This window comes from Melopsittacus undulatus, chromosome 9 (genome assembly GCF_012275295.1).
Source record: "Melopsittacus undulatus isolate bMelUnd1 chromosome 9, bMelUnd1.mat.Z, whole genome shotgun sequence".
Lineage (NCBI taxonomy): Eukaryota > Metazoa > Chordata > Aves > Psittaciformes > Psittaculidae > Melopsittacus > Melopsittacus undulatus.
The window spans coordinates 10487171-10514869 of record NC_047535.1 but is presented as its reverse complement, the minus strand read 5'-3'; the positions used below and the strand labels follow the sequence as shown (position 1 = coordinate 10514869).

The window sequence follows — 27699 nt, the reverse complement described above, 5'->3', positions numbered from 1 at the left end:
CCCCGCAACAGAAGAGGCTCGGGGAGCGGGTCCCACGGGCCTCCTCTCCGGGAGCGCCGCCCTGCGGCGGAGGCCAGGAGACCCCGCGTAGAGGGGAAGGGGGGGCCGCACCGCCGGCTGCGGTAACAGCAGCAGCAGCAGCAGCAGCAACATCGGCCTGCCCCCTGGTCCCGGCGGCCGGAAGAGGAAGTGGCGCTTCTGCTGGAGCCGGTGGCGGTGAAAGGCTCCGTGGCGGGCGCGGGGAGCCTGAGCCCAGCCGAGGCCCTTCCCCGAGCGGGTGGCGGCGGCGGCTGAGGAAGATGAGGGCCGTCGGGCTGCTGTGGGCCGTGCTCTGCGGCCTGCTGCTCCCGCCGGTAAGGGGCTGCGCTGCCCGCGCAGTGGCAGGCGCCGAGGCCCGGCTGCCGGCCCGGGCGAGTGCTGGGCGGCGGTGGGCCCGCGGGGAGCGGCGGAACCGGAGTCGGCCGGGTCGCCTGTCTCTCCACTTCCTCTGCCGGCTGAGGGTTTTTCTCTGTCCTCCTTCTCTGTAAACGCTCCCTGGAGGACCCCCATGGCCGCAGACACGATCCGCGTCGCGCTTGTTTACCCTGACTGGACTGGTGTGCACTCCCACCCCAGAGCGGTCGGAACCGTGTCCCGGGGTCGTTCCGGGACTCCCGAGGCAAGGCCTCGGTTCCCCCCCGGTTCCCTAGGCCTTATCCCCTCAACCCGGGAGTGCAAGCTGGGCTCAGGCTCGGTCGATTGGTGGGTTTGGATAATGACTCATAGGGGTGCCTGCGTAAATAAACGCTGATCTTTCTGGAGGTATTTAAATTAAGGTGCTGGGGCAGGAGGAATTCGTGGTGTGTGTATGTGTCTTGGCTTTTGGCCTGTTCATCTTAAGTGCTGTCTTGGTTCCTATGTGGATTATCTTTGTAGCTTCTCCCAGCACACAGGTATATATTGCCATGGAAATCTGGGGCGTTCTGCATCACAGAGTAGTGAAATGGGGAAGCCAGAATCCTCTGTAAGCTGCTTAAGCAGTATGAAAGGCATACCTATATTAAATGTTGCTCCACCCGGTTGTTTTGTTGGTGGGTTTTTGCTTGTTCACTTGCTTTTAACATAAATTTTACCTTGTTTTGGTAAGGCAGGATGGAGAGTACATTCCTGTGCAGGAAGTTAAGCTTGGGTATGTTCAGCAGTATGTGAACAGCACAGTTTGTTGCCTTGAGAATGCCTCTGGATGAAGTAGTGTACATCTGTACAATGACTGTCTGTGAGTCTTACATAGCTGTCATTAGTTGTGTTGGGGTTTTCTGAAGAGCAGCTTAGGTCCTTAACCTAGTGCTTTGCTGCTGCTGACAAGGGAAGGGGCTTCTCGTGCTCTCCTGGAAAACTGCAGGCTCCCTGAACTGCCTCCTCCTTTGCCCTAGAAATGCAGGTGTATTGGTGGGGGTGAGCATGAGACCAGGTCATTGAGCCTCAAGAACAGTATCCTGAGATGGACACTATGGGGAGTTAGCACGCAGGACAGTAGTAGGTGTGCAGGGAATGACCACTGCTGTTCTCTGAGCATGGATGATGGTTCCCCTGGGTGGCAATGCCCAGAAGGGAGGGGAAGGAGGGACAGTGTACGTGTGTTAAAGGGCTGCTGGCAGAGCTACAGAGTGGTGCTTGTTCTATTAATTGCTAGTTTTCTGCCTACCTTTTTATGTTTCTGTGAGGTTTATGTTGTTACTTGCTACATACAAAATATTTTGTCATTGTTTTGTACCTTTGATTTTCTTGTATGTCTTACCTAGGTGCTAACTGTGATGGATATTGTAAATATAAGCTTGATTTGGTCTCATGTCCACTGGTTCAGAATACTGGTACAGTATTCTGCATGGTGGGGTTACAGTCAGGCTAAATTTGTATCCCTGCAGTTAACAGGGATGTGTTGGGAAAATAAGGATGAAGAGAGAGTATGAGATGTCTTCTTTTCCATCAAAGATAAGGAAATATACAAGAAAAATGTGAGGATGGTAAAGTAAGGAAATCTGATGAGGGAACTATGTGTCACAAATAGGAAGAAATCTGCTTGGGAATCATCTGAACCTGAAGTGAGAGATGATGATGCTCCTTTAGGGAAGGACAGCTGTCATGCCTCTATTCCACAGGGGAATGTTTTTATGCTGGAGCAAGTCAGTCTATGGAAACAGGTTAATCTTTTTGAGGAGCAGTTTTGTGGACACTTTAGGTTTTCTACTTAAAAAAGAAGATTGAAAATGTGCTCAGTAAGAAATGTTTACTTTGTACCAGGGAGGTTGTGAATGCTCCATCCCTGGCAGTGTTCAAGGCCAGGTTGGATGAAGCCTTGGGCGATAGGGTTTAGTGTGAGGTGTCACTGTCCATGGCAGGGGGGTTGGAACTAGATGATCTTAAGCTCCTTTCCAACCCTAACTATTCTATGATTATATGCTGAGAGGGGGGTTTGTTTTGTACGGTTCAGTGACACAGCTGACTGCAAAGCTGCGTACCCAAACTAGTAGATCTTGTCTGTTGTGAAAGAAGGATACAGAAGCAATTAGAAAATAATAGAAGTTCAGCTGGATGCAACAGCTTTTTAGTGGGGATGTGCCAAGTGGGTTTAGCATGTAGCATTTTTCTCCAGTTTTAGCTTCTAAATGCTGTCTTTAAAGCCTAGCAGCAAATCATGAGTGTAAACGTCATGCTCTGGTCCTCCATCCCCCACCTCATGAGGAAGAATTGTATTTCCTGATTTATCCCAGAGCAGGGAAGTGTGCCAAACAAAACATGCGTGTCAAATAAGCAAGTAATAATCGCTCCTTCTAGGTAGACTTACACTTGTGTAGCATTAACACTTGATTTCCTGGAAAACCCAGAAAACACTTATTCTACTTTGTGAAGCAGAAAGAACTGTTAATGGATGGAAGCATCTGGGGTTTGCATCTGCTGGAAGTCTTTATTGCTTTTAATTTACCATTAGTTTGAACTTCTTAGGTGAATGCACTTAAGAGGGAAGCTTGATAACTTTTGTCCTGATCATAAATCATGGAGGAACTTACTCAAGCTGACAGCTGAAGAGCTGTTACATGTTAGACAGTTAATGTGCTCAGGCCCACAGTTCTCCCAGCAGATGTTCATGCACTGTGGCCAGTATAATGGATTCCTCTGAAGAAAATTTTTTGCCATTCAAACCAGGTAGACATAAATCTCTCAAACAATATCGTGACATGTTTTTCTTTCCTTTCTGGTTCTCACTTGCTACAGAATACTGATACACTAGCCGGAGGAGAAATGCCTCTATAGCACTGTTAATGATTAGTGTTGTATATCTGACAAATATTTGGGCTTTCCCCCCTTGCCCCTGCCTACTTCAAGCTTTATATCTCGGTGCTCTTTCAGACAACTTGGAATTTACAAAATCAGTTTTAATTAAATCTGTTGGCACTTCCTGATACGGAGGTCAGTTTCTGTCTCAGGAAGAACTGTCAAAATGAGATCATCTCCCAGTTTTCTCAAGGTGACACTTCTTTGAGATACAAATAGTGCTTATTTGTTTTTACTACTTAGACATTTAATCCTTAGTTTATTAATTTATCCACTGAGATACGTGACCTTTATTAGCATATTAATGCTTGGGGAGAACTCTATATCCCTAAAATGATCTGAAACTTTATAATTAATTTGAATTAGTAACAAAATGATGTTAATGTGAGAGACTCAGAGTAATCTTAATAGACACCAGTATTTCCCTAACTACACAAATTCTTCCTAAATTACAGTAGTTGATATCTTTGTGTTTACAGTTGTTTGCTAAAAAAAAAAGTCTAGGAATTGCTAAACGATACCTTTATTAGTAGGGGAATTCTAGAATCTCCAAGGAGGGAATGACTTCAATCCACTTTTACTGTTTTAATTGCTTTCTATGTAAAACTTTGCACTTAGAAAGTAAAGGATACAGAATCTGAAATAATTTGCTTGGGTTTCTTGATGATATTCTACTTGGTGATGTGAACTGTCCATGTAAAAATTATATTGTATTTGAGGTGAGGATAAGCAGCTTGTACAGTGAGTAGGTTCTTACTAGTTTTCTGTCCTCCATCTCTCATGGAATCAAGCGTTGTATAAACTAATTAACAGTATAAATTCCTTTTCTTCTTATAGCTTTTTAGAAGAATGCCTGTATACTGATACACTGAACTTTGTTTAATGCAAAACACTCTGGTTTATTGCAGGTAACTGCAGATGAGGGGATTCTGCATGCTTCTGGAAGCGGTGTACCTCCAGTAACAAAAGATTACTGCATAATTTACAATTCCAGTTGGGTATCCCTGCCGAACAGCCTGGACAATGCTGTAAGTAGTTTATAATCATACTTCCTGAGAAAACTAAAACACAATGAATTTGGGTTAGCTATAACTGGCCTTCAGAATTTTTAGTTTAATAAATGGTACACTGAATATTTACCTTTTTGAGTTATATATTTATGTCCCTATTGTACCCCTAAATGTATATAGGGAAATTTTCTATACTTGGAGAAGTCAGCTTCTAAAGTTTGCAGAAGTGATATTCTCTCTGTGCTTAGAACAGGTTTTAAGTATGTCTACCTTTGCATCTGATTCTGTTTGTTTCCAGGCATTATCAGTATGTCTAAGTTTTAGATTTGGGAGTGAAACTTCTGTTTATTTGTTTACAAAAAAGTAAACTTGTGAAACAGATTTCTTACAGTGGTTCATCAATTTGATGTTCTGTTTATTGTCTTGAAACCATGTGGTGGAATGGGAGATTATCTGGAATGTATTATCAGGCCATACTTTCTAAGTGTGTTTCTTTGAGCCAAACTAGGATGTGAGGCAAAACCAAATGTTCTTCAGGCATTCTTCATATAAACAGGAAATATTTTGTTCTTGGAAGTGATTAAGGTGATCTTCTGCCTTTCCTGTCATCCATTAGCAGGTTCACTCATGTAAAACAGAGTAAAAATAATTTGTCTGCTGCCCCAAACATCTTTGGTGTGCTACTTTGGCCACTGGGATGTTGCCTAACTTAAGAAAACTGACAATAATTTTAAAATAATTGCCAGTATGAAACTGAACTTCAAAATAAAAATAGAGATCTTTTTTAGTTATAATAAATAATATGTTATTAGGGTCCCCAGCTGTTTTTGAACAAGTATTGTACTTCAGAACTCTGGTTATGTTGTATATGTTGGTGTTTATTTGGCTTGTGAAGCCTGGAAGCAACAGCGCATACACTGGATTCCCTGAAACTACAAGCAGGGATAAGAAACCAGTTTCTTATGTTTAAATTGCAGCAACAACTGCTGTGAAATTGTGTTTAGAAACATCCAGGTATTTCAGCTATATCCTGCTTTGAATGTCCCTCAGTAGTGCAGGCTGCAGAAACTGTTGCTCTGATTTTATATTCTTGAATTAATGATTTCATTCTGCTGTCTCCTTCAGGTATACCTTAAATTAAGGAGCATAGTAACATAGTCTTCTACATACCCTATTTTCATCATGTTGCTTTTCTCCCTTTTCTCTGCAGACTGTCAGGGCTCTAGAAAACCTGACTTCTACAGTACTCTGCAGTTCATCTGAAGTTCCTTCTGGCATAATGAAGGACAAAGCAGTAGTAGTGATGAGAGGAAACTGCACTTTTTTGGAGAAAGCAAGAATTGCACAAAATTTAGGTGCTAAAATGCTGTTGATTGCCAGTAAACCTAGGCTGGTAAGTTGCAACATACAGTTTTCTTCTGTAGTGAAACAGTGTTTTATCTAGTTGGTCCAGGGCAGGGGGAGTTGACAGAAACCCCAAAAGCAGAGGACCCTGGCAATGTATGAGATTCCAGCATGAGTGGTTAACCTTCCTCACAGAGTGCTGTGCTCATGTGGCTGTTGTTCCTGAGGCTGAGGGTCATTCGAGTTACCTCTGTGCAACACTGTTATATTATCTCAAAGTATCTCCAGCTGAATTGTATTTTTAATCTGTTCCTTGTGTCTTTAATCATGTTCCTGAATGCTTGTCTTTATCATTCCTTGATTTTAGTGTACTCTGAATTCCCTGTAATTTTGGGTGTTGCTGTTTTAGACGCGTGAGACAAAAATAAGCTAGGAAAATGTAATCCAAAATTGGAAATAGAAAAAAGCATTTTGAAAGATCTTTATGGATAATTCTGTTGCTTTTTCTCTTTTACAGCTGCAGCGTGTTTGTACAAATATTTACAATTTATGAATTTGTGTGATTATAATGAAAAGTTAACCTTGTTTCAAAGGCGTAGAGAATAAAACCAGAGTTTTGGTTATCCTTTGTAATACTATAAAAGCACAAGATTTTTGGAGAGCTTGAGTCCAGGTGTGTTGGTAGTATCACCAGTTTTGATTTAAATACATCAGTCTTATTAACCTTTTGCAAAAGGTGATAAGCTCTTTTTGTTTGTTTTTGTTTTGTTTTGTTTTTCTTCCTACAAATACACTGAAATTTAAAGGATAATTTGCTTTTAGGGATCTAACCTGATTTGCAAATAGGCTCAAGATACTTATCACTGACACTTTCTCTTTTAGTCTCCTCTTTCAGATAACAAGACTGATTTTGAAAATGTGACTCTTCCAGTGGCTCTTATAAGATATAGTGACATAGTAGATATGCAGCTGGTAAGTAGTATACCTTCAGAACGTTATGGTTTGCATAAACTTGTTTATTCAGAAACCTAAAATAATGTCAGGTATGGATGTCTGCCTGATTTGAATGTGCATAGAATCTGCTTTCAATTCACAGAAGAGTATGGCTATTAAGTCGTGGAAGTGCTAGCCTTCCCAATTCAGGTTAATGTGACAGAATGGTTAATTAGAGCACTAAGAATGGGAAACATTATAGTTAACTGGAGGGAGGGTAAGCTGGGAAGTCTTAGCACAGAAGCCAGAACAGTTGAGCTTTTGTATCTACTGGCATGTTATCTGTGAGGCAATCAGTATCTTATCAAGTTGGATGTCGAGGAAGGTGTGAGGTTTTTTTGTCTTTGCCAGATGATGAGCTTGCGTTCTATATAGCATGACAGCATCTGTTATACAGCAGCTAGGCAACAGAGCGTGAGTTTCTGCTGATGAGTTTATGGTGAGATGCCAAATGTGCTATTAAAATGTGTCAATTAAGGTATCTTCTATGTTTTATAAGCAGGGGAGTTTGATTTCATTGACATGTAATATTAGGATACTGAATATTGCAGAGAGTTCTTTTAATACAAAGTATCCTTTCTTCAATGTGGCTTTTTCTGTTATTTTGTTGTTTTGTTTTTTATTTGGTGTTAAGAAGCTTTGCTAGGCAGGAGTTGCACTGCATGTGTTTTTCAGTGAATAGCAGAGGCTAGCACTAACCTGTGTAGACTTAGCTTCTTGGATTGAATTTGCAAGTTTACTTCACCATTTCTGCTCTTAATCTTCAGAGCTGCCATGGAAGGTTGTCTTAGGTAAGTATGCAAGCTGAAACCATGCTTAGACATAGAAGATTTTGGTTGTTTACTGCCTGTTCCCATTAAAGATTGGCTCTTGCCAAGCATTGACATGACTGAAGGTTTGTGATGACTGTCCTCACTCTGACATAGTCTTGATGCATACTGCGTTTTGGTTCAGGTTGTCTTTGTCTTTCAGATTTGTTCCTTCAAGTAAGACAAGTGTTGTTTGCTTAGTTGAGTGGTTTTAAGATATGCCCTGCTAACATGAAGGGGCGTACGGCAAGGTTAGATCCCTAATTTGTTCTGAATCTTCTCTGTACTGTGTTACTGCTTAGTGCTGCTTGGAGTAGTGTCATACAGAATTACTTATGTATAGCTGGAGTAATTCACCAAAGCAACTTTGCTAGCAGATTAGTGTGCCACATGGTGTCTCATGCTGCTGTTCAAAGAATTTGGTTTTGTCTTATAATGAGACTACCTTTGTAAAAGTAATGAGGAACACAGCATAGACCACAAGTGATCCTTTCCTACTTCTGATGGCATTTTTTCTAAAGCCTTCTCTCATGTCACTGGCAGCTGTTGTTTTGAATGATACGTTCTGCTAAGAAGCTGGCAGCCATTGTACTCTTTCCACTACAGTTGTATGTCTGTTTTAACTCTCCCCAAGGCTTCTAGTTTTCTCCTTTTATTTAGAAGAGTCAGCACCAGTCTGAGAGTAGCTACTTTGTGTAAGCATTCTTTCTACTTTTTCTTACAAGACTTCATCTCTGTTAGCTTTAAGCATTTGAATCAGGTATGAGTCTTGATAGCAATAGCGGAGTGTTACCAACCTTCTAGTAAGTGAACAGCTTTCTTTCTTTACTTGCCTGATGTACTTGATTGTAGTGCTCCTTGTGGTGAAAGTTAAGACTTTGCAAGCTCTTAGTGAAGAGCAGAGTGATAGGAACATATCATGCTAGATTCTAATGTGAATTATGTTTTATAAGGCTTATGAAACTTAAGGGAAAAACTGTATTAAGACATGTTGGAATCAAATACTAAAAATGTATAAGCCTTTAGGTTTCTGGGGAAGGGAGGTTGGTGCTTTTTTGTGTCTGTGTTTTGTTTTGTTTGGGGTTTTGGTTTGTTTCTTTTTTTACATACAGGGTGCTGTAATTTGAATAAGGTTTTTTTCCTTTAATGTTATTTTTCACTTCATACAACTGCAATATTTCATTAGAATTTAATCTTCTTTCTTGTTTTCTGAGCTTCCAGAACTTCAGGCAAAGGAATGATTCTGACTTCTTTAGCCTGCTGTAAGGTTAATATATGTAATTAGACAATTCGGATACTGAAATAAATCTGCTTTCTTCACATTTGGCCAGTGTATTCCACTACACTATTCAGCTTCCCATTCAGTCTCTTCACTGCCAGTTTGATCTTCCTGTAGCCAAACTTGCCTGGCATGTTCATCTGCTCTCCGCATTTATCCCACATGCAGGCTGTTAACAAATCTGTTCTTCTGCTGCATCTCAAAAGACTGTTTTCACTGCATGATTGCTGTAGATGCTTTGATGTACTTTGACTACAACAGCAAGCCTTTCTTCCCTACCACTTTCCATTTCCTCTCAAATTATCATTCTTTCTTTGTTTTTTATGTCTCACCTTTCAGTCAAATGAAAGCATCTTAGTTTTGCTTTCAAGATTTTGGTACAATTTGGTATCGGTTATGTCTCTGCATGCTTTCCTATCTCCAGTGTCCTTCAGCTGACTTTTTAATTGGGTCTTAAATTTTTGAAGCAGTGTGAAATTGCTCTCTTTTCTTTTGAATCCATCTCAAATCATGCTTGTGTAAATCTGTTAAGGTGGCAGAAAGTTACTTATTGAGTTTTCACTGTGTCCTGTCTGAAGCATTGTGCCTATATCTGAACTGTGACTTTTGTGGTTTCAAGAGGTAAAGGTAAACCTGTGAGTTTGCGTTTCAAATTGATTGACTTGGATATGCTTTCCTGCAGAGCAGACATCTTTGATAGTATTTGGTATATTTTGAGGATGAGAAGCATTTGGGCTAGAGGCACAACTACTCAGAAGTGTCAAAAGAATGAAAAGAAGTACCATTTTGTTGTGTGGTATCTGTGTTTCCACAGCAGTAGTAATAAGGTTGTTTTCAAACCTGACCATCCTGAAAGGTAGCATGGAAAGCATTGCTTCTTTACAATGACAAGGGCAAATATATGAGCCGTCTTGTGCAGTATGTTGAAAATTTGCTTTCAGCATTTTATAGATTAAGAGGAAGAGCTCATGCTGTGCATCTTGTTGAAAATAAGCCATATAATTTCTTTGTTGTCCTTACAAACCAACTTGCACGTTTTTTTTCAGGCACTTGGAAATGAAATTAATGTGACCCTGTACTCACCACCTTTGCCAGAGTTTGATTACAGTATGGTTGTCATCTTCTTAATTGCTGTGTTTACAGTGGCACTAGGAGGCTACTGGAGTGGAGTAGCAGAACTGTAAGTTTGTTAAATGAAACTGCTTAAATTATGTGAACTACAAGTTTTGTGGAAACTGTCACTATGTTCAGTGAGTAATTAAGTTATTTTAGGTTGGTAGTTAACAAATTAGAAAATCTAGGTCTGATGAACTGCTTTGTCATGAAATGCTTGAGCACTGCAATAGCTGAAAAATCACCATAGGTCTTTAAGAAATCTTAGTAGTAGATTGTCAAAGACCCTGAGGGATAATGCAACTCTTGGGAGGAGGAATGAGTTAACATTTTGACAAATTACCAAATATCCTATAATTAACACCATAATATTGCAATATCCATGATAGAAAGTAGATATTTTAATGATACCTTTAATTGCGTGTAGTGTCTGAATTTTCAGGGATCCTTACAACTATTTTATCCCAGCTGGCTGAGCAGTACCCTCTGGGATGTTTGGGCACCTCACTCCTATCACTAAGAGCATTGGGGAATGTGGTTTGGTTGTGTTTGGGTGGCTCCAGATAGTTAAAGTCCAACTGGGCTTATCTGCTTCAGCTTTGTGTTATCTGACGGAGCAACAGAGCCAGGGGCAATATCAGTTCTAGGACTAGGCTGGGTTAGAGGGGCAGCAGCAGTGTCTGTGTAGGGAAGGAGAGGGAGTAGAAGTGTGGAATGTGGTAAATGCAGAGAAATGAAGAGTTTGGGGGGTTTCTGCACCATGCTTGAGGGGTGTGCAGCTTTGTTCATTGAAGTGAAGCACACTCCATGCACACAGCTGTTTTTAGTTTGGGGTTTGACTAGATACAGTTGGCCTTTAAGAGCATGGTGTTACTCTAGTATTTCTTGTGTGCCTGCATGTGTTTAATGGGCCAGTGTGTTGCTACCATGGGCTTCCCATTCTCAGTGGTGTTCTAGTGCTTTGCTCCTCAGAACAACAGGGTGAGAATTGTATGTGATAACTGCATCTTCCTCTTTCCCACTAGTTATGCAAATCTAGTGATTTTAGAGATATTAAAGAAGTAGAAAGATGGGTGGGCGTGTTTCTCTTTTTAAAGGTTGGATCTGATTATGCTGCTTTTCTTACCCTGCAGTGCTACAGGGTGTGCCTGCCTGCACTGAATGCTAAAATAACAAAATGTGATGCTGTCTCCCATACTGAAAAATACCTACATGTAATTATATGAAACTTGTTAGAATGCACTTTCATACATTTAGAGTGAGCTTTTTTAAAAACAAAAAAAAATGCTTATTCAAAGTGTGTCCTCTGAGAAAATGATTCATCTAATGAAGTTTCTTACTCCTGGGGGAGTTTTCCCTTTTGAAGGTAGCTGTTTCAGTGCTGAATTGGGCGTTTTGTAGGTAGGTTCTAGGATTTGTCAGGAACATGCTATCTAATGGGCAAGTTGCATTAGTGTCTGAACAGAAGAGTGGAAGGGCTATCGGCTCAAGAGAATAAACACAACAATTTAAGTATCCTTATTTTGCGTGGTGAGGTATAATTATGGAGTATGTATGCATAGAAATCTTACTCCCAATGCAGATCCCCAATTACACCCCCTCTCTTTTACATACTCTGTAATTATAAGGTGTAAAGATAAAAGAACTAGTACTTAACTAGCTTCATTCTGCTGACATGAATGGGTTTTGCAGACACTTAATGCCTATTGTGGAGGTTTTAAAACAGTGTGTAATACCCATGATTTCAATTTATCATAGACATATTTATCAGATTGACTATATTTAGCCCAGGAAGTTTTGTAGTCAGAGGTGATACGCTAATAGAGTTGAGTGTGTGCATCCTGAAAAGGAGTTGAAAAGTTTTGATATCTGACTACTTCTCCTCACATAGATTTGGGGTTTGGCTGGGTGTACTCCTTAGTTGGCAATCACCATACAACCGGAAAGGAAGACAGTTAAGAATCTTTTCCTTGTGATCTATGCCAGAAGTGCGTATCTCCATTTAAAAAATGGAGTGAAACTCAAACAATAAGCATACCTTTTTTTTTGTTCTTTTAATTAAGTCTAGTAATGGTATGAAGGATTAGCCTGAAATGCTGTGTTAACCTAAATGCTTTGTAACAACAGTTCTGGTTATAGTAAGACTTTTTCATAACCTGTCATTGAAGGTAAATATTTGTCATTCTTGTGAAACAGTGAGAACCTGAAAGCAGTAGCAAGTCCTGGAGAGAGAGAAACAAGACAAAAGAAGGAAGAAAATGTTACTTTCACCCCTGTAACAGTTATCTTGTTTGTTGTCATCTGTTGTGTTATGCTGGTCTTGCTGTATTTCTTCTACAAATGGTTAGGTAAGAAACAATGGATGATCTCATTTGACTTGTTTTTCTGCATGATCTTATTAGGTGTCTGAGTCTAAAAAGCTCAATTTCTAAAGTAAAATTAATATAATTTTGTAATTGTTCTCTCCATGTATGAGTCGAGGGTTGAAAAGTTGTAGCTGCTACTCAAAGAGAAGCTTTCTTCTATTCTCTTACAAAGTTTTCCTTGACAGTGCTTATTCTGAATAAAGTAATGTGGAGTAGAGGTGCCAGTGACTAGTAAAGAAAGTATGTGATGTATGTTGATGTTCTTGGAAGGGTGGCAATGATAGCTTAGTGATGTTTAGAGTGAAAACTTTCGTTCGGTATTGCTACATGGACATTGAGTTTGTGGTTGTGGTGCCCTAATGAAGTACAGGGGAAATGGCATTGCCATTATAGAATTAACTCAGTCATGCTAATAATAAGCTAAGTTCTTGAATGATGTAGTCTACTAAAATGTAGTTTCCAAATTGCTGGTTGATTTTTTTTTTTCAATAATCTCTTTATAGGTATCAGAATTGCTTTTAGTCAGAGCTTCACTAGCAGTAAACCCCCTCCCCCCCTGAAACCAACAGCAACAAAACCCCAAAGCAACTAGCAAACAACTATCTTCCTGTTTATAAATGTTTCAGGATGCTTACCATAAGTTAGAATACACAATATACTACAAGTTAGAACATGAAATATACAGGATTTTCTCTTAGCCAGGTGGTTCCTAACCACATACAAGTTTTTGGAAGGAATGGGGTGTTTAGTATCTTAACCTGCCACCTAAATTATAAGTCAGATCTTGGGGATATTGAAATCTTTAGGCATAAAGGGAAAACCTGAAGTGGAAAGTATTACCAGAAATTGGGAAAGCAGGTAGTTGTAAGATAGCACTTTGGTTTTATTTGACTAAAACCAAATAAAAGTATGTGAAAGCAGTAACAGGTGATTTATTTCTCTTAAATAAAAGGGAAGAAAAATAAATTAAAAAAAGGAGGGTGTCAATGAAAAACTTTCAGACCTCAGGTCTTTGCTTAATGAGAACTTAATGAGATATTTATGGTTTAGTGTGAGGTGTCCCTGCCCATGACAGGGGGGTTGGAACCAGATGATCTTAAGGTCCTTTCCAGCCCTAACTTTTCTATGATTCTATAACTCTTGTCATGGCAGAGACAATTGAAATTCAGCATTTTCTGTAATCAGCTGATGTAATCTCCACTGTATTGAGCAGTGCTGTAACTGTTAACATAAGCTGCTGTTTATATCAAATGTATGTTGTTGCGTTTGATTCTTGTTTGATTTCTTTCCTATTGTATTTTGTCACTGATTCCCATCTTCCATTCTTTTTATTTAGTGTATGTTATAATATCAGTCTTCTGCTTGGCATCTGCAATGAGTCTATACAACTGTCTTGCGGCATTAATAGGAGAAATACCATTTGGGCAGTGCAGGTATGGTACACCTTTCAGTTACTATAAATGGAAGATTTCTTTGGGGTATATTTTGGTTGCTACTCAAGGTAGTGTGAAAACACAAGAGCAATTTGACAAATTGTTTCCTAAATGGTTTAGTATGTGGGATTGTTAACAAAATTACAAGCTCCTTTAATAGATATTAAAGGTATTTGTATCATAATTAACAGTTAAAATAGTATTGTGGGACATTCGCTGCATTACTTTTATTTGCAAGCATTGCTGTAAGCAAACTTAAAAGGCTCTGCTTGGCCGTCTGAGCTCAGCTTGTGCTCACTTCAGTATGCTTACTCAGGTGTGCTCACTTTATTCATCAAGGAACTCGGTAAGGGAATCCTGCACACTTGGCCCTGTTTAAGGCAAGTACTGTGCTATAGGCAATAGAGGTTTTGTTTTCCTTTATGTTGGTCTGTCACAGGTACAGTACAGATTAAATTTTAACTTTCTTGTGAAGGCAACACATTGCTCATGTCCTCTGTGTTACTGGTTACAGTTGTAACTCAGGTTGTGTGTTGCCAGTGTGCAGATAGCTTTGCCTTACTACTCTAAGTATTTTGCAGGTATTGGTATGGGAATATTTTCCTACTCTGTATTTTCACATTAAAAAAAAACAAAACCCTGACATTTAATGCAACAAATAGTTCTTTCTCCCAGAAGAGCGATTCTTACAAGCTTGGAAGCCTAAGATTGTGTTTGCATGTTACTTAGTACAGGATATTAGTGCCAGGTGATCCAGTAGCCCATTGAAGGTAGAAATCAGATAGAAAAGTCATCAGGTTTTGTGTAAGCTGTAGGACAGGCATTTCTTCTGTCAGTATTAGTTCAATAACTACCCCAGAAAATTGAGTAGGCAGTGGAAACAGATACTGGCTCACAATTTTGCAATACATAGTTACTCCATTTTTAATCTTGGATTGTGTGTCCTAAAATTGATTTTCACCACCCCCCCACCCCCCTTTCTGGAATTAAGACATCTGTCCCTCACTGACATAGTTCTGTTGGCATGGTTGATAAATGACATAGATTAAATAAATTCATCTGCTTGCCACCTTCCCTGGATGTGTTTGCTAAAATGAGGATTGGCCATCAAAGCCCAATTTGATTTATCTTTGGGCATGTTTTAAACACAGCCCAGAGAAGGACTGGTACTACAGTTGCAACGATAATGCCACCTGAGTCTGGATAGAACAAATGGGCAAAGGAGAAGCTCTCAGGGTGAGAACACCTTGTTATCTTAAGGGCCCATGATAGCACAAGCATATGTTTTGGCTGTTGCAGGCTTTCTTTTTTAATTTAATTATTTTCTTTTAGGATTGCATGTTGCAACAAAAGCATTGAAGTGAGGCTTATTTTTCTTGCTGCATTCTGCATAGCAGCAGCTGTCATCTGGGCAGTGTTTCGAAATGAAGATAGGTAAGTGATGCATTCTGACTTAAAAGAGTAATATGAATAATTGTCATTAATGAACTTCCCATCATATAACTAATCCTGGAGCATAGCATCTGTCTATACTCAGTCCTGATTTCAAAAAAGTTGTAAGTGTATTTATGAAGCTTAACGAGCATGGGAGTAATAGAGAACAAAGCTATACAAATGAACTGTGTGGTACTTTGGAGTTACAAAAAATTATAAAGATGAGGAAGAACTAACTTGATTGTTAATGAAGAAAAAAAAAGTGCAAAAATAGCCTAGGGACTGTAGGACCTGTGCTTCCTGTGGAAGCAGAGGACCATAAATACACAAATACTGTAGTACAATCCTAAGTAGCATCTTGAGTCAGATATTAAGTAGGGCTTCCAATCAAGTGAGCCATCATACAGGTGAACACCAAAGCCCTGTTGTAGCCTCTGTTCAACTCATTTTATTTGTAGTATGCTGATGAAGTGTCCTGGTTTAATCCCAGCCAGCAACTAAGCCCCAGCCAGCCACTCACACAGTCCCCCCTGGGAATGAGGAAGAGAATTGGAATGGTTAAAGTGAGAAAACTTCAACTCTTGAGTTAAGACAGTTTAATAGGTAAAGCAAAAGCTGCACATACAGGGAAGCAAAACAAGGAGTTCATTCACCACTTCCCACTGTCAGGCAAATGTTCAGACATCTCTAGGACAGCAGGGTTCCATCACATGTAATGGCTACTTTGGAAGACAAATGCCATTACTCCAGATATCCTTCCTCCTTCAATCAGCTTTATATGCTGAGCACAACATCATAAGGTGCAGAATATACATTATAACAAAACCTAAAACCATTATTGCACTTAGAGTGCAGCAGTAATTTGAACAGTGTGTAAAAATATGTTCTTGTTTTTAGGTGGGCTTGGATTTTGCAAGACATTTTGGGAGTTGCTTTCTGCCTAAACTTTATTAAAACACTGAAGATGCCAAACTTCAAGGTACTGCAAGTTGCTTACCTTAAAGAAGTATTCTAATGCCATGAATCTAAGTTTAGTAGCAGGAAGTAGGTTTTCAACACTGAAGAAAGCCTATAAGTTAAGAAAAGTTTTAACATTTTTAGTAGAAATTAATCCTGTTCTATATGTAATGCCAGGATAAAAACAAGGAGAGGTAGTTGTTGGTTCTTCTTTTTATTTTAACATAGCAGTGTAGTGCAGTGGTACCAGAATCTGGCTGTGCAGTCCTTGAAAACCTATGGGAATATTTTCTACTTTGTTTTTTTTTTTCAGTCCTGTGTGATACTTCTGGGCCTTCTCCTTCTATATGATGTGTTTTTTGTCTTCATAACACCATTTATCACAAAGGTATGTCTGTGAATTTATCTTTAACATAAAACAAAAAACGTTGTCTGGTCACTGGGGCTTTATTTTTATCAAACAAATATTTTTTTACTTTTATCAAACAGATTAGTATTTTCAGTATTCTCAGTGCAGGAATGCTGACTTCCTCTTCTTCATTTGAGGCAGCAGTAGCCTAAACTTTCATCTTGTATGGGCTATTGAGCATAATGCTTGTGTACGTTCCGTAAGTTCTGTTAAATCATTGTGCTTCCAGCAACATCTTGTGGATTTGTTTTGGGGGGTTTTTAGAACAGTTATTTTGAGGCTGGTATATGTTTTGTCAGTGCAAAACTGTACTGCATGATACTGTTCAATACTGGTACATTCCTTTGGATGTTCAGGATTTTTCCAGTCCTGGATTCTAAAATGAGGTACACACAGGGTTTTTTTTAATGTAGTATGAATATTTTGGTATATTAAGCCACTAACTTTTGAAAAATAACCTTAATTTCAGAATGGGGCAAGTATAATGGTTGAAGTTGCAGCTGGGCCTTTTGGAAACAGTGAAAAGGTATGAACAGTTGTTTTAGTATGTGCAACAAAAATACTGACACTGCGTAGCTTATTCTTAGTGTGCTTTTCAGCATAACTTTCTCACAAAATATAGCCAGCTTCTGCTATTTTCTTTTAAGTATTAAATACCTGTTGACTTGGGTTTGATCCTAGAATGATGGAAACTTGGTGGAAGTCCCTACTGAACGCTCAGCTCCCCATGAGAAAGTAAGGATTGTATTTCAGATATTGGATTTTTAAATTATTCCCTCTGAAAAGACTATTCTTTTGGGGAAAACCTGACTGTCCAAATTTCTCTTCAGGGCCTGGATATCATTGATTCTTTAGCTAGGGTAATAATCCAGATTTGTTACTCCCACTATATGGTTTGATGCTTTATTTGTGTGTGTGCATATTATTCGTAAATCTGAATTTCCAGCTTACCTGCTGCCTTAAGATTTATCTACTCTCTATGTTGGTTTCTGGTTTTACTTCAGGTTCTACCTATTTTGAAGTTCTGCATTAACAATAAATTAATTATATTTAAATTGTTTATTATTTTAAACAAACAATCAAAAAACGTTCCAAAACACCAGGATGCTTTAGATCAGATTTATGTGGGCTTCTGAAATACTGTTTTACAGTTACCTGTGGTTATTAGAGTGCCTAGACTTGGATACTCTGCATCAACACTGTGTGACATGCCGTTTTCATTGTTGGGTTTTGGAGACATTATTGTACCAGGTGAGAAAATATTTTTGGCAATTGTAAATTACAATTAAATATTTTGGGTTTGATTGTCAACTGACTTACATTTCAGTTTACTCAACAGCTAAATCAGATGCAACAGTTGGGCTTGATCTGTTATGCAGAATACAACAAAAGCCACAATATAAGATAGCTTAGTATGTTACAGAACACTTACATGGTGAAAGGGGTTTGCTTTTCTTTCTGTCATGGTTTGAGCATGTTTTGAGGGTGTTTTTGTTCAAGGTTTTTTCCAGCCAGGGGGAGTCTGGGAGGAAGGAGAGACAGGACACCTGACCCAGGCTAGCCAATGAGGTATTCCATACTATAGCACGTGATGCCCAGGATGCATACTGGGAAGGAGAAAGCTGGAGGGGTAGAGCTCTGGAGGAAAATGGAGGAGGGAGCACATGGTGCTCGGCCAGGCAGGGTGGAGTGAGTTATGGGTCGGTGGCTGGTGGGGTGTTGTATTCTTTTCACTTGCTATTTGCTGTATCATTATTATTTGTAGTAGTAAATGGCAGTAGGGGTTTTGTGTTATGCCTTAGCAATTAAACCGTTCTTATCTCAATCCGTGGGGGCTACATTCTTTGGATTCTCCTTCCTAACTCTCAGGGAGTTGGGGGACTTGGTTTAAACCACGACACTTTCACACTGTGTTGTGTAAATACAAGTCCCACAGATAAATGCAGTTGTCAGTATTAATTAAATCTCACTGAAATCTCACAGAAAGCAACTCTTCTGTGACTTCATAGTATTTTTGTGTCCTAGACTACCTAATTGGAGGTGAGGTAACGGAAAATATATTATCAAATTTTTCCATCTTTCTCAGCAGAGCTGAGTTTTGCTGTAGTTGGAGTCTTGAGCAAATGAAGTCAGGCACAAAGCACCACGGTATGAACAGTGTGCAGGCAAAATTACTGATTGTAAAAAGCGAGCATTAAAATGTTAGAACTAAGTTATTACCCTTCTGTATTAACAAAGTGAAAATAGCACAATGTATTTAGCTTGCTAAGAAAAAAACCAAACAAACCAAACCCTTTTAATACCAAGCTCACTTGGCTCATTGTGGTTTTGATTTTCAAGACTTGCTATAGAATTTCTTGGCTTTCCAGAAATAAATTAGAAGATAACATACAGTAATGGGGTGTCTTAACAAATATTCTTTCTCTTTTGCTTTGATCTGGAGGAAGATTGGGAAGAAACAAAATCATGGCTAAGTATGTCATTAATCTTTTGTTTTTCCCTTCAAGGGCTTCTGGTTGCCTACTGTCGAAGATTTGATGTTCAGACAAGTTCATCTTCTGTATACTACGTTTCCTGTACAATAGGTAACTTGTGATATTTCAGCAATGTTGAAACTTCATGCTGGCTTCATTTTTTTTTTTTTTATAAATGGCATAACCAGATAGTTTTCTTCAGGTAAAGGTTCAGTGTTGTCAAGAATCTTTTTATGATGTCTTTGATGTGCTTGCCCATATTTAAGGTGAGCATTCTTCATGGTAGTCAGTTGCTTAGAGAAAGCTTGCAAATACAGAGCAACCTATTGTCCACCTTTTTTTCAACTATATTAATAAAGATTAAATAATAAATCTGGCTTACTAAATGAATTATTTAATTTTAAAAATCTCCTGTTCTTGATAGTGTGCATATAAATATCTTTTTATAGCTTATGCCATTGGTATGGTGCTGACCTTCGTTGTTTTGGCATTAATGAAGATGGGACAACCGGCCCTTCTCTATCTTGTCCCATGCACACTCCTCACTAGCTCATTTGTTGCTTGGAGGCGCAAAGAGATGAAGAAGTTCTGGAAAGGAAGCAGTTACCAGGTAGGCTGAATATGTTGTAGTTAATTCTTTTGAGTGTATGCTTCTAGAAGTACTTCGTAATATATTGCAAGTAATACAGTTTTTGCTAGTCTTCATGTTATGTTCTGGAACTAATAAGGAAAAATAGTCCTTATGCTTAGAAAATCTTAGTCTAGTAGTTGACAAGGCAGAGCAAAGCTTGAGGGAGCTAAATAGCTGGTTCAGTACTCGTAGAAAAAAGTAATTTGTCCTGTTTTATTTTCTTTGGAATGTTTTTGGGTGGGTTTTTTCATGTTTTAACATTTCTCAACTATCATCTTGATGTGGTATAACATGAGTCACTGAGCTAAGCATGCAGATTCCAATCTGCACTAGTCCTCTATTAAGAGACAGTTGGTGATCAACTACAATTTTAGAAACTTTCTGGCATAATCAGGATTATATGAAGCATTCAGCAACAAAATAGCTGGGTGGTTATAAAACTGTTTTCTGTCACAGTGGTGTGCACACTGCCATGGGTATTCTGCATTACCCCTTTGGTTATCTCTAACATTACCCAGGAATTGCAGTCCTAGAATCCCACCAGCTATCTGCCTCTCCCTGTTGACATGTGCACGTTCCCCCTGATTTCACTTGCTGTGGTAACAGAGTGTGCCATTATCTCTTGTGAGCTGGCATGCATCACAAGACAGAGCAGTCTTGAGGTTACTCTAGATCTTGCTTGAGACCTAAAGTCCAATGTTGTTTGAATTCAGAAACTATCACCTGTATCTAGGCTGTGTGGAACTCAGCTCAGAGAATGGATAGGCTGCTGCCAGGGGAGGTGGGTTGGCTCCTGCCTTCTCAAATTCAATATTGCAAGGTTTAAGTCAAAGTGGTGATAATTCTTGTAAATGTAGAACTGCAGGCATGTAGCTTCTATAGTATTATCAGTATTACGGTGTTATCAAAACTACCTTTTGTTGATCTGACTAGTACTCTACACCTGCTTCAGCCGGAGGTTGGCTAGGTATAGAATTACTCAGGAGGCCTTCAGCTTTAACTACATAGCTTGTCTTTTTGTCTACAGAACCAACTCTCTTCCTTTTTTAGATCCAGCAAACAGGAATGTTTCTCTGTAGGTCAGATTGAATTTGATTTACCGTGCCTTTGATGGCTGCTATTCTAAAACAGTGTCACATATAGGAAGCCCAGTAACTCTGGGTCTGTTGGGGAACGGAAGAAAGCTTTGCAATTTATTTTTCTCAGTTGAGTTCCAAGTAAAATGGGCCTGAGCAGATTTGGCAACACCCTTTAGGGAGAAAAATTTCTTGCACTTCTCATAGGAAAACTCATACTTGGAAGAATTATGTTGCCGTAGTAGTTATTTCCATGTCCTTTCAACTGGTTTAAGGATTAAAATTAATCTGAACTTCAGCTTGTTTTGAGGTCAGATGGCTTCATTTCTGGCACAACTTAAAATGTGCCAGAGAGAGCCCCCACTCCACAACCCCTGGGTTAGACTTGTCTATTGTTGAACACCTCTGTGACTCCTATTTTTCTATAACTTTCTGAAGAACATTTTCTACATTATTTTTTTCTAGAGGGTGTTATTCAAGTTGCACTCTCAGAATGCTGCAGTGTTGATCTTTCTCCTCACACTAAGCTCAATTTTGAACTGTCCTTACCAAACTTACACAAAAACATGCAAAAAAAAACTTTTCCCAAACCAACCACACACACAGCCCCAGGGTTGAAATCTCCAGCTTTCATTGCTCATTCTGAGGAGAAAGATACAGAAAGGGGACTGTATTTTTGCTACAAGGGTCATTTAGACTGGAGCAGAGCTGCCCCATTGATAAGGGTGGCCAGACTTCAGCAGAGGTTTGCATTGTCGTCATGGAAACAGAGCAACCTTGCAGACTTCTCAGAGCAAAGTGCCCTAAGAATAGGGGTACAGGAGCATGTACAGTGTATCAGGTGACTAAACTTCATGAATACTGCAGTTTGTTTATAGACCATTAGTTAGCTTTTTTGAATTTTGGGGTTTTCTGATTTTTGTTGTGTATTATTTTAATAATGGAATGAATTTTATTTAGGTGTCGGATTCCTCCAGGACGCCTTTGCTACAAGGTGTGATTATAGCCTTCTTTTAATGAAACTATTAATCATCTTCAGTTTCTTTTTTTCCCCTCTGCTTCATCTTATCCTTTGAGTCTGTCTTATCTTTTAAATTTTTTCCTGAGTAATTAAATGGAAAAGGGTAGCAATGAAGGTGAGCTATAAATCATGTTTTGTGCCTAGGTGTTTGGGTTGGGGTTTTTTCTTTCTTTCTTGAAAGGAATATAGGAAAACTTAAGTACCAATGGAACTGTGATTCCTAACCCTGAAGGCAGGCTTTGTACTCCTCTCTGCTGTATAATTTCCCAAATCCCTAGGAGTGTCTTCGAATACATAGAATTTGATTTACTTCCTCTACCTATATGGAAGTCCTTCACCTAATTTTTCTGTGCCACTGCATTGACATGAAATCCTGCTTTGCGCTCATCACAACTTTGTTGTCCTCTGTTATAATGTTCAGCGTTATGAATTGTCTTTAGTGTCATGTCTACAGTCCCTCTCATCTTACTGCTCAACAATACACTTGTCCCGTGCTGTCTTGTAGTGCTTGCAGTGGGATAGAGAGCAAGGATTCAGACCAGCTTTTGTGGTCCTTCTGCTGTACAAATTCTACACTGCAGTGAGAGGTTTAACCTTAGACTATAGATCATGATGGCTGACACTGATGGTATTCAGCTGTCCACTGTCCCAAGCACACTATGGAGAGGGCAATGCAAGCTTTCGAATGTCAAATTCTTGCAGAATTTTGGTGTTTTAAATCTAATCTTGAATTATAGTTGGCAGTCTAGTTATCCATCTGCTTATAAAGCATAGCTTGTCTGCCCATTACACTGAAGACGGTTTGAGATGAACTCTGCCTGTCTTAAATTCTGAACTAAAAAGTACTTTTCACATTACCTTCTTTCTCCTAATAAGGAGTCTTTTAACAATTTAAGTCTCATTAAAAAGCCTTAATAATAAATGAATGAGATACAAACCCAAGAAGAGATTAGGAAGAGGTTGAGTGCAAATTAAAATCAGATGGCCAGACTGTATTTTTATAACGTAAGATTCTTCTGTTCTACTGCATGCACTCAAGTTCTTGGATAAGATTGTTAAAACCAGTTTTTCAGTTTCAACTTTATACACTTGGGAAATACTTGACTCCCTAAGATAGCTCTGAAGTCCCATAATTCTTAGCTGGGAGTATTTCTGTTTCTGCGTAATGATGCAGTCTTAAATTGTCGTTATGCCACATGTGGCTTTATTATGGAGTAGAATTGAGCTGTAATGAGTTGTTGCACAGAAAAACGTTTTAACTATTTACTGAAGCACAGGGATTTCTGGGGAGAGTACTGTACCTACTTTCTTACCACCAAATGTAGGAAATGTTGCTACCAAAAAGTGTACAATAAAGGGTTTTCTTATGGGTTTTCTGGATTGCTTATACTTCTCATTTATGCCTGCATGATAAACTAATTTGATACATACCTCCCCGTTATTTATTTCAGAAATACTGTTTGGTTTTTGTATCAGTACAGTCTATGAAATCATTTTAGTAACACCATGAAAAATCTAGTGGACTAATGCAATATTAAAGTTTTGTAGGTAGAATAGTCCAGCAACTTTTCAGAGTCTGTCAATTTGAAGTGTTCATCAAGCTTTCTTATCTCTCCTTGAAGTAATAAATCAACAGGTTTGTCATTGGCATGTTACACAGCATGTGCTTGCTGTTAGTACTGTCATTTTAAATCAAGTTTTAGATACTTGCAAATTAATCACAGCTATAGGTTGTTAAGAATTATGTGAATTCAACAACATCAGAGTGCATCTTGCAGGCAAATGTGTGCATAAGTACTGTGTACTCTTTTACAGGTAGGAGTATGTATTGCCATTTCTAGTTTAACTCTGTGTGTGTTTGGCAGGGGTTTGGTTGTGGGTTGGTTGATTTGGTTGGTTGGTTTTGGTAGTTCACTGTGTTAGGAGATAGCTTTGTAACTAAAAGACTTTTACATTTAACCCGTCTTGACACACCACATCCTTCCTCCCCTTAAAAATTGTCAGGAATTTGGATGTGGAAGAAAAAAGATTCTAAATCTTCATCAACTCTCCACAGCGTATGGTCTGATTGCTGTGGCTCTTTTGAGGCTTGAAATAACTTTGTCCATCATTTTAGCATGGTGCATTCGTCTTGCTGCTTGTCATAAAGAATCCTGCAGATTCTGGGGCTTTGAGGATGGGGTTGTCCCAAAAAACTACAAGAGAGATTCACTTTTAGAAAGGCATCCATTTATCCCTGTCTTCAAGTTGTTGGTTATCCTTCTTCTATATGGTGGAGAGATTAGAAATGAGATGGGATAGCCTTTTTTTTTTTTTTTTTTTAGCCTTGTAATGTTTAGGATATCAGAAAAAATCCCAAACATCCTTTGGTGTTTTTGGTTTTAAAGTTAACTTAAAAATACACTATATTAAGCAGAGACTTAAAGATTTAACTAGAGGTGGTACCTCCAGCATGTTTTGTGCTGCTTGTTGTAGGCTTAAGAGAAGAATCTTTGACTTTGGGATATGCTGAATTGTTGCAAATAGTGTTAGCTCTTCTGGAAGCTTCTTGTTAATTTAATAGGGAAACATTTTGCAAAACTGCTTACCAAAAGTTGTTAGATGATCCTACCTAGAAGGAAGGAAGATAACATGACAATACTTGATGTAATGTGGTGTCATGTGATAGTTTGTTGTGTTTTCCTGGAAACAAATACTTCAATCCTCATTCAAAATGAGGGTTTGACTTCTGTAATTGTAGGGAGTGGTTTGCTTTGGGTGATTTTTGATGTGGGTTTTTCTGTCAGCGCAGGGTTAAAGTTCTAGATATACTGAAGTGAATACAAGGTTATCATTGGCACAAGAGCTTGGTATTTGCTGTTGGACTGAGTGTGTGCTATTGCTGTATCGTGGTGGTTAGGTGTATTGGCAATACTAGTGTTTGCCTTAACTCTTATTGTCTTAGTTCTGACATGGGAAAAGAGGGATATGAAAAACCTTTACTGGGTTTAGCAAGATAGATATTGTGGCCAGTAGGCTCTCCTAAGGCTTACCTAAGTGCTAGTGACTTGCTTCTGCCTTGGAACTGTCATCTCAACTTACTGCATGGCATGTTGGCATGTCTGGACCAGGAAACAGCTTGTTTAAAACAAACCTGCTTTTAATAAGGTATGTTTATACACCTTGCAGTGAAACATTTCTGTTGGAATAGAAGGAGGTACGGCACAGAGATGGGTTGTGACTAGAGAAAAAAAGTTAAAAGAAGTTACTCTTTTTGCCCTATATGTATGGAATTATATACACACTAAAGTGTGTATAATGTGACAGTGTCAGGAGCCTGGCAAGCAGTGGGCTCTGGTAAGACAAGAAAACAAGCGTGGAAATCTGCCCAGCTTAGAGCCCATGCAGTGAGCAGCTGTTTTACAGGAAGACCTTTTACTCCTTTTACAGGGAGCCTTTTTACTACTAGGCAGAATGTGCAACTGTGGAAGAACATCTGTGGGGTTTTCTACTTTTTCATGCTGAAATTATTATGTCCTTGTCCCAGTAATCCTCCCATGCTGCATATATGAGCTCATTGACTTGTTCTGGTTGTCTACATCAGTTTTACCACTTCTGTATCTTCTGTCTCTGGTTGTCAGCTATCAAAACTGTCCAGTCCTTGGCCTCTTGTTACTTCTGCTTAATTCTGAAGCCCTCAAACTGATGGGTCTCAGTTTGTCATACTAACTAATGTGTGTATTACCAATGTAATTTATTCAGTGCCTTGTCCCAGGGAGGAAACTAGAGTCTTCGTTGTGCTCTAGCAATACAGCAGTGGATAGGGAAACAGGCTGCTTTTTAGTCAGGAAAAGTACAATATTGTCTTGTGTTATTCAGGTGACCTAATCAGCTACAGGAATTAGAAAGTATCTGATTCAGATTCTCCCCTGTTGCAGGACTTTTCAATTCCATTTCTTTTATCCTTTTTAAAATAAAATAAAGGAAAATGTACAAAGAAATGTTGCAAATCAAGTAGGTTTCTACTAACTGTGATATGGCTAGCTTTTACAGTTGCGAAAAGAGAAAGCTCATCTTTTCTATGCAAGCTATTGCTTGCTACCTGTACATGTTAGGTAGGATCCTGGGTCTGTTTCCAGTTCTGCAAACCATGTCTTTGAAAAATCTGCTTTACCCCAATCTTTTTTTTTTAATTTGTTCTCTGTATTTAGTAAGTGAGACAGTTCTGATTTACAAGGCTAATTTCTTGTAGAGAACTCGGATCCTTGGTTGGAGAATGCTTTTGCAGTGGAAAGCATTAGCTAAAAAAGCTTTGATTATTTGGCTTGAATACTTTCTGATCTACAGAGGACTTCTTGTCTGTATGCTGCTAAAATGCACTCTAACACATGTTTAATTATATTTTGCTTAGCTAACAAATACTTGGGACTGATGGGAAAACCAGTAGTTCTTTATAAAGGTACCTATCTTCTTATTTCTTTTTACACTTAGATGATGGAACACCTGGATTATACAGGAAATGAAGAAAGCACAGCATCAGCCAGTGAACAGCCTGGAGGACAATAACATGTAGGATCCTGATTTAAAATAGTATTCAAATTTTGTACAAATTAATGACAGCAAATTTGGTGAAGTTTTACAATAAGAGTGTTTCCCACTCTGTATAAAAGTGTTTTTATTCCCATACCTATATTTTTATGGAAAATATTGTTAATAACATAAAAGTAATCAAAATAGACTTGCATTTTTACAGCCAGACCATAGCTAGTAAAACTGTGCCTTATTTTGATTTAAATAAAAGGATATTTTCTATGCAATTTTCCAAATGTGTTTCTATACAGTATATTTTTGTAAAAGTTGCTTACCCATATCAGTTTGAACGAATTTTTTTGTTAAGTTTGATTAGGACTAGTCAAGTTTCATTTAAAGAGAAATAAATCACACTACCCTTAATAGGATTTCTTTCCAGATTTTGAATACAAAGATCAATAGTAAACTATAGCAATTCTAGAATGAGACTGTAGTTCCATTACTACAAGTAATTAAATAAACAGTGTGAATGTTAGTTTGTGTACTTCATAAGCCATGAAATAGATAACAGGGCAAATTTAGCTTGGGGTTGAGCTCTTCCCCACCTCTGTGCCCCCTGGTATCACTGGCTTATGCCTTAATTGTGAAAATTGTTAAGCTCTGATGCAAGTCTTCAGATTATGAGCATTTCCAACCATTTCCAAAAAAAAAATTAAAGGGGGAGATACTTACACTGTGGTCCTGGAAACTTAGGTGCAGCTTCTGGAATAGTTGACACACAAAATGGTGTGACAGGCAACAGGGATTTTGCTCAAGTGCTATTTGGGTGGGTGGGGTGTAGTGTTAACTGTCTTCTGGTTCTTCTCCTACCAATTGAAACTAGGTCTTCATTTGGCTGTGGATCAGTTCCAAGGGATGGGGGAAGACATGACAGGGGTTTTTAGCTTTTGATTCTGCACTGTTTTTTTTTTAAAAACTATTTTTGAAAAGTCTTTGCAATTGATAGACAAAGCAACAGGTTTGAATAGTGCTAGTAGTGCCTGTATTAGTTAAGGCAAATGCATGTGTTTTAACTTCTTTAATCTTCATTTGGTTTAGCTTTTAAAGACTTGGAGAAATAGTTTAAATCATTAGTTTGCATTTAGAAGAGTTTTGAATTTGTTTGACACTTTTTCTTTTTTCAGGAAACTGCAAATTGAGGGGGGTTTAGGTGTAGAAAATTTGCATAGCTGTAATGCTAACACTTTACACCAAAGAAAATTGGAGAATGCAACAACAGGAGACAGCTGAGTTCACTTAGTGCTAATGTCAGGTAGTCCTTAAAACGTTTTTCTAGTCTTTAATGAATGTCATTCCTGTAGTCAGTACAAGTTCAAGAACCTGGAGAAAACAACTGAATAAGCACATGCTGGGCAGTGTCAGTGCAGAATTTCCTGCTTGTCTGAAGGTCACCTCCAAACATTTATAGTTCGTTTGGGGCATGTCAGCTCAGGAAAACTTACCCAGGTTAAATCTAGTGTAGCTAGATT

The 27699-nt window shown here is 38.8% G+C and overlaps 1 protein-coding gene across 2 annotated transcripts; it reads left to right on the top strand.

The window, feature by feature from the left end:
- On the top strand, window positions 1–27141 carry SPPL2A (signal peptide peptidase like 2A). Of its 2 annotated transcripts, XM_013128968.3 has the most exons (16): window positions 157–353; window positions 4221–4340; window positions 5533–5715; window positions 6549–6638; window positions 9794–9927; window positions 12057–12208; window positions 13563–13659; window positions 14992–15093; window positions 15991–16072; window positions 16364–16438; window positions 16929–16985; window positions 17611–17710; window positions 18967–19044; window positions 19383–19543; window positions 21601–21634; window positions 26132–27141. In XM_013128968.3, exons 1-16 carry the CDS (start codon window positions 300–302, stop codon window positions 26161–26163), a joined length of 1551 nt encoding a protein of 516 aa, XP_012984422.1. In that variant the 5' UTR covers window positions 157–299; the 3' UTR covers window positions 26164–27141. The 2 variants fall into 2 exon arrangements, with proteins under 2 accessions (XP_030904508.1, XP_012984422.1); XM_031048648.2 differs by lacking the exon at window positions 21601–21634 and having other exon boundaries at window positions 1–353.
- The last annotated feature ends 558 nt before the right edge of the window (window positions 27142–27699 follow it).

Bases quoted from the DNA above. Each gene is read 5' to 3' on its own strand.
- SPPL2A (XM_031048648.2), top strand. From the start codon at position 300: ATGAGGGCCGTCGGGCTGCTGTGGGCCGTGCTCTGCGGCCTGCTGCTC. The intron at 5,716-6,548 runs GTAAGTTGCAAC...TTTCTCTTTTAG, and splicing joins TTGCCAGTAAACCTAGGCTG to TCTCCTCTTTCAGATAACAA. The intron at 16,439-16,928 runs GTATGTCTGTGA...CCTTAATTTCAG, and splicing joins TAACACCATTTATCACAAAG to AATGGGGCAAGTATAATGGT.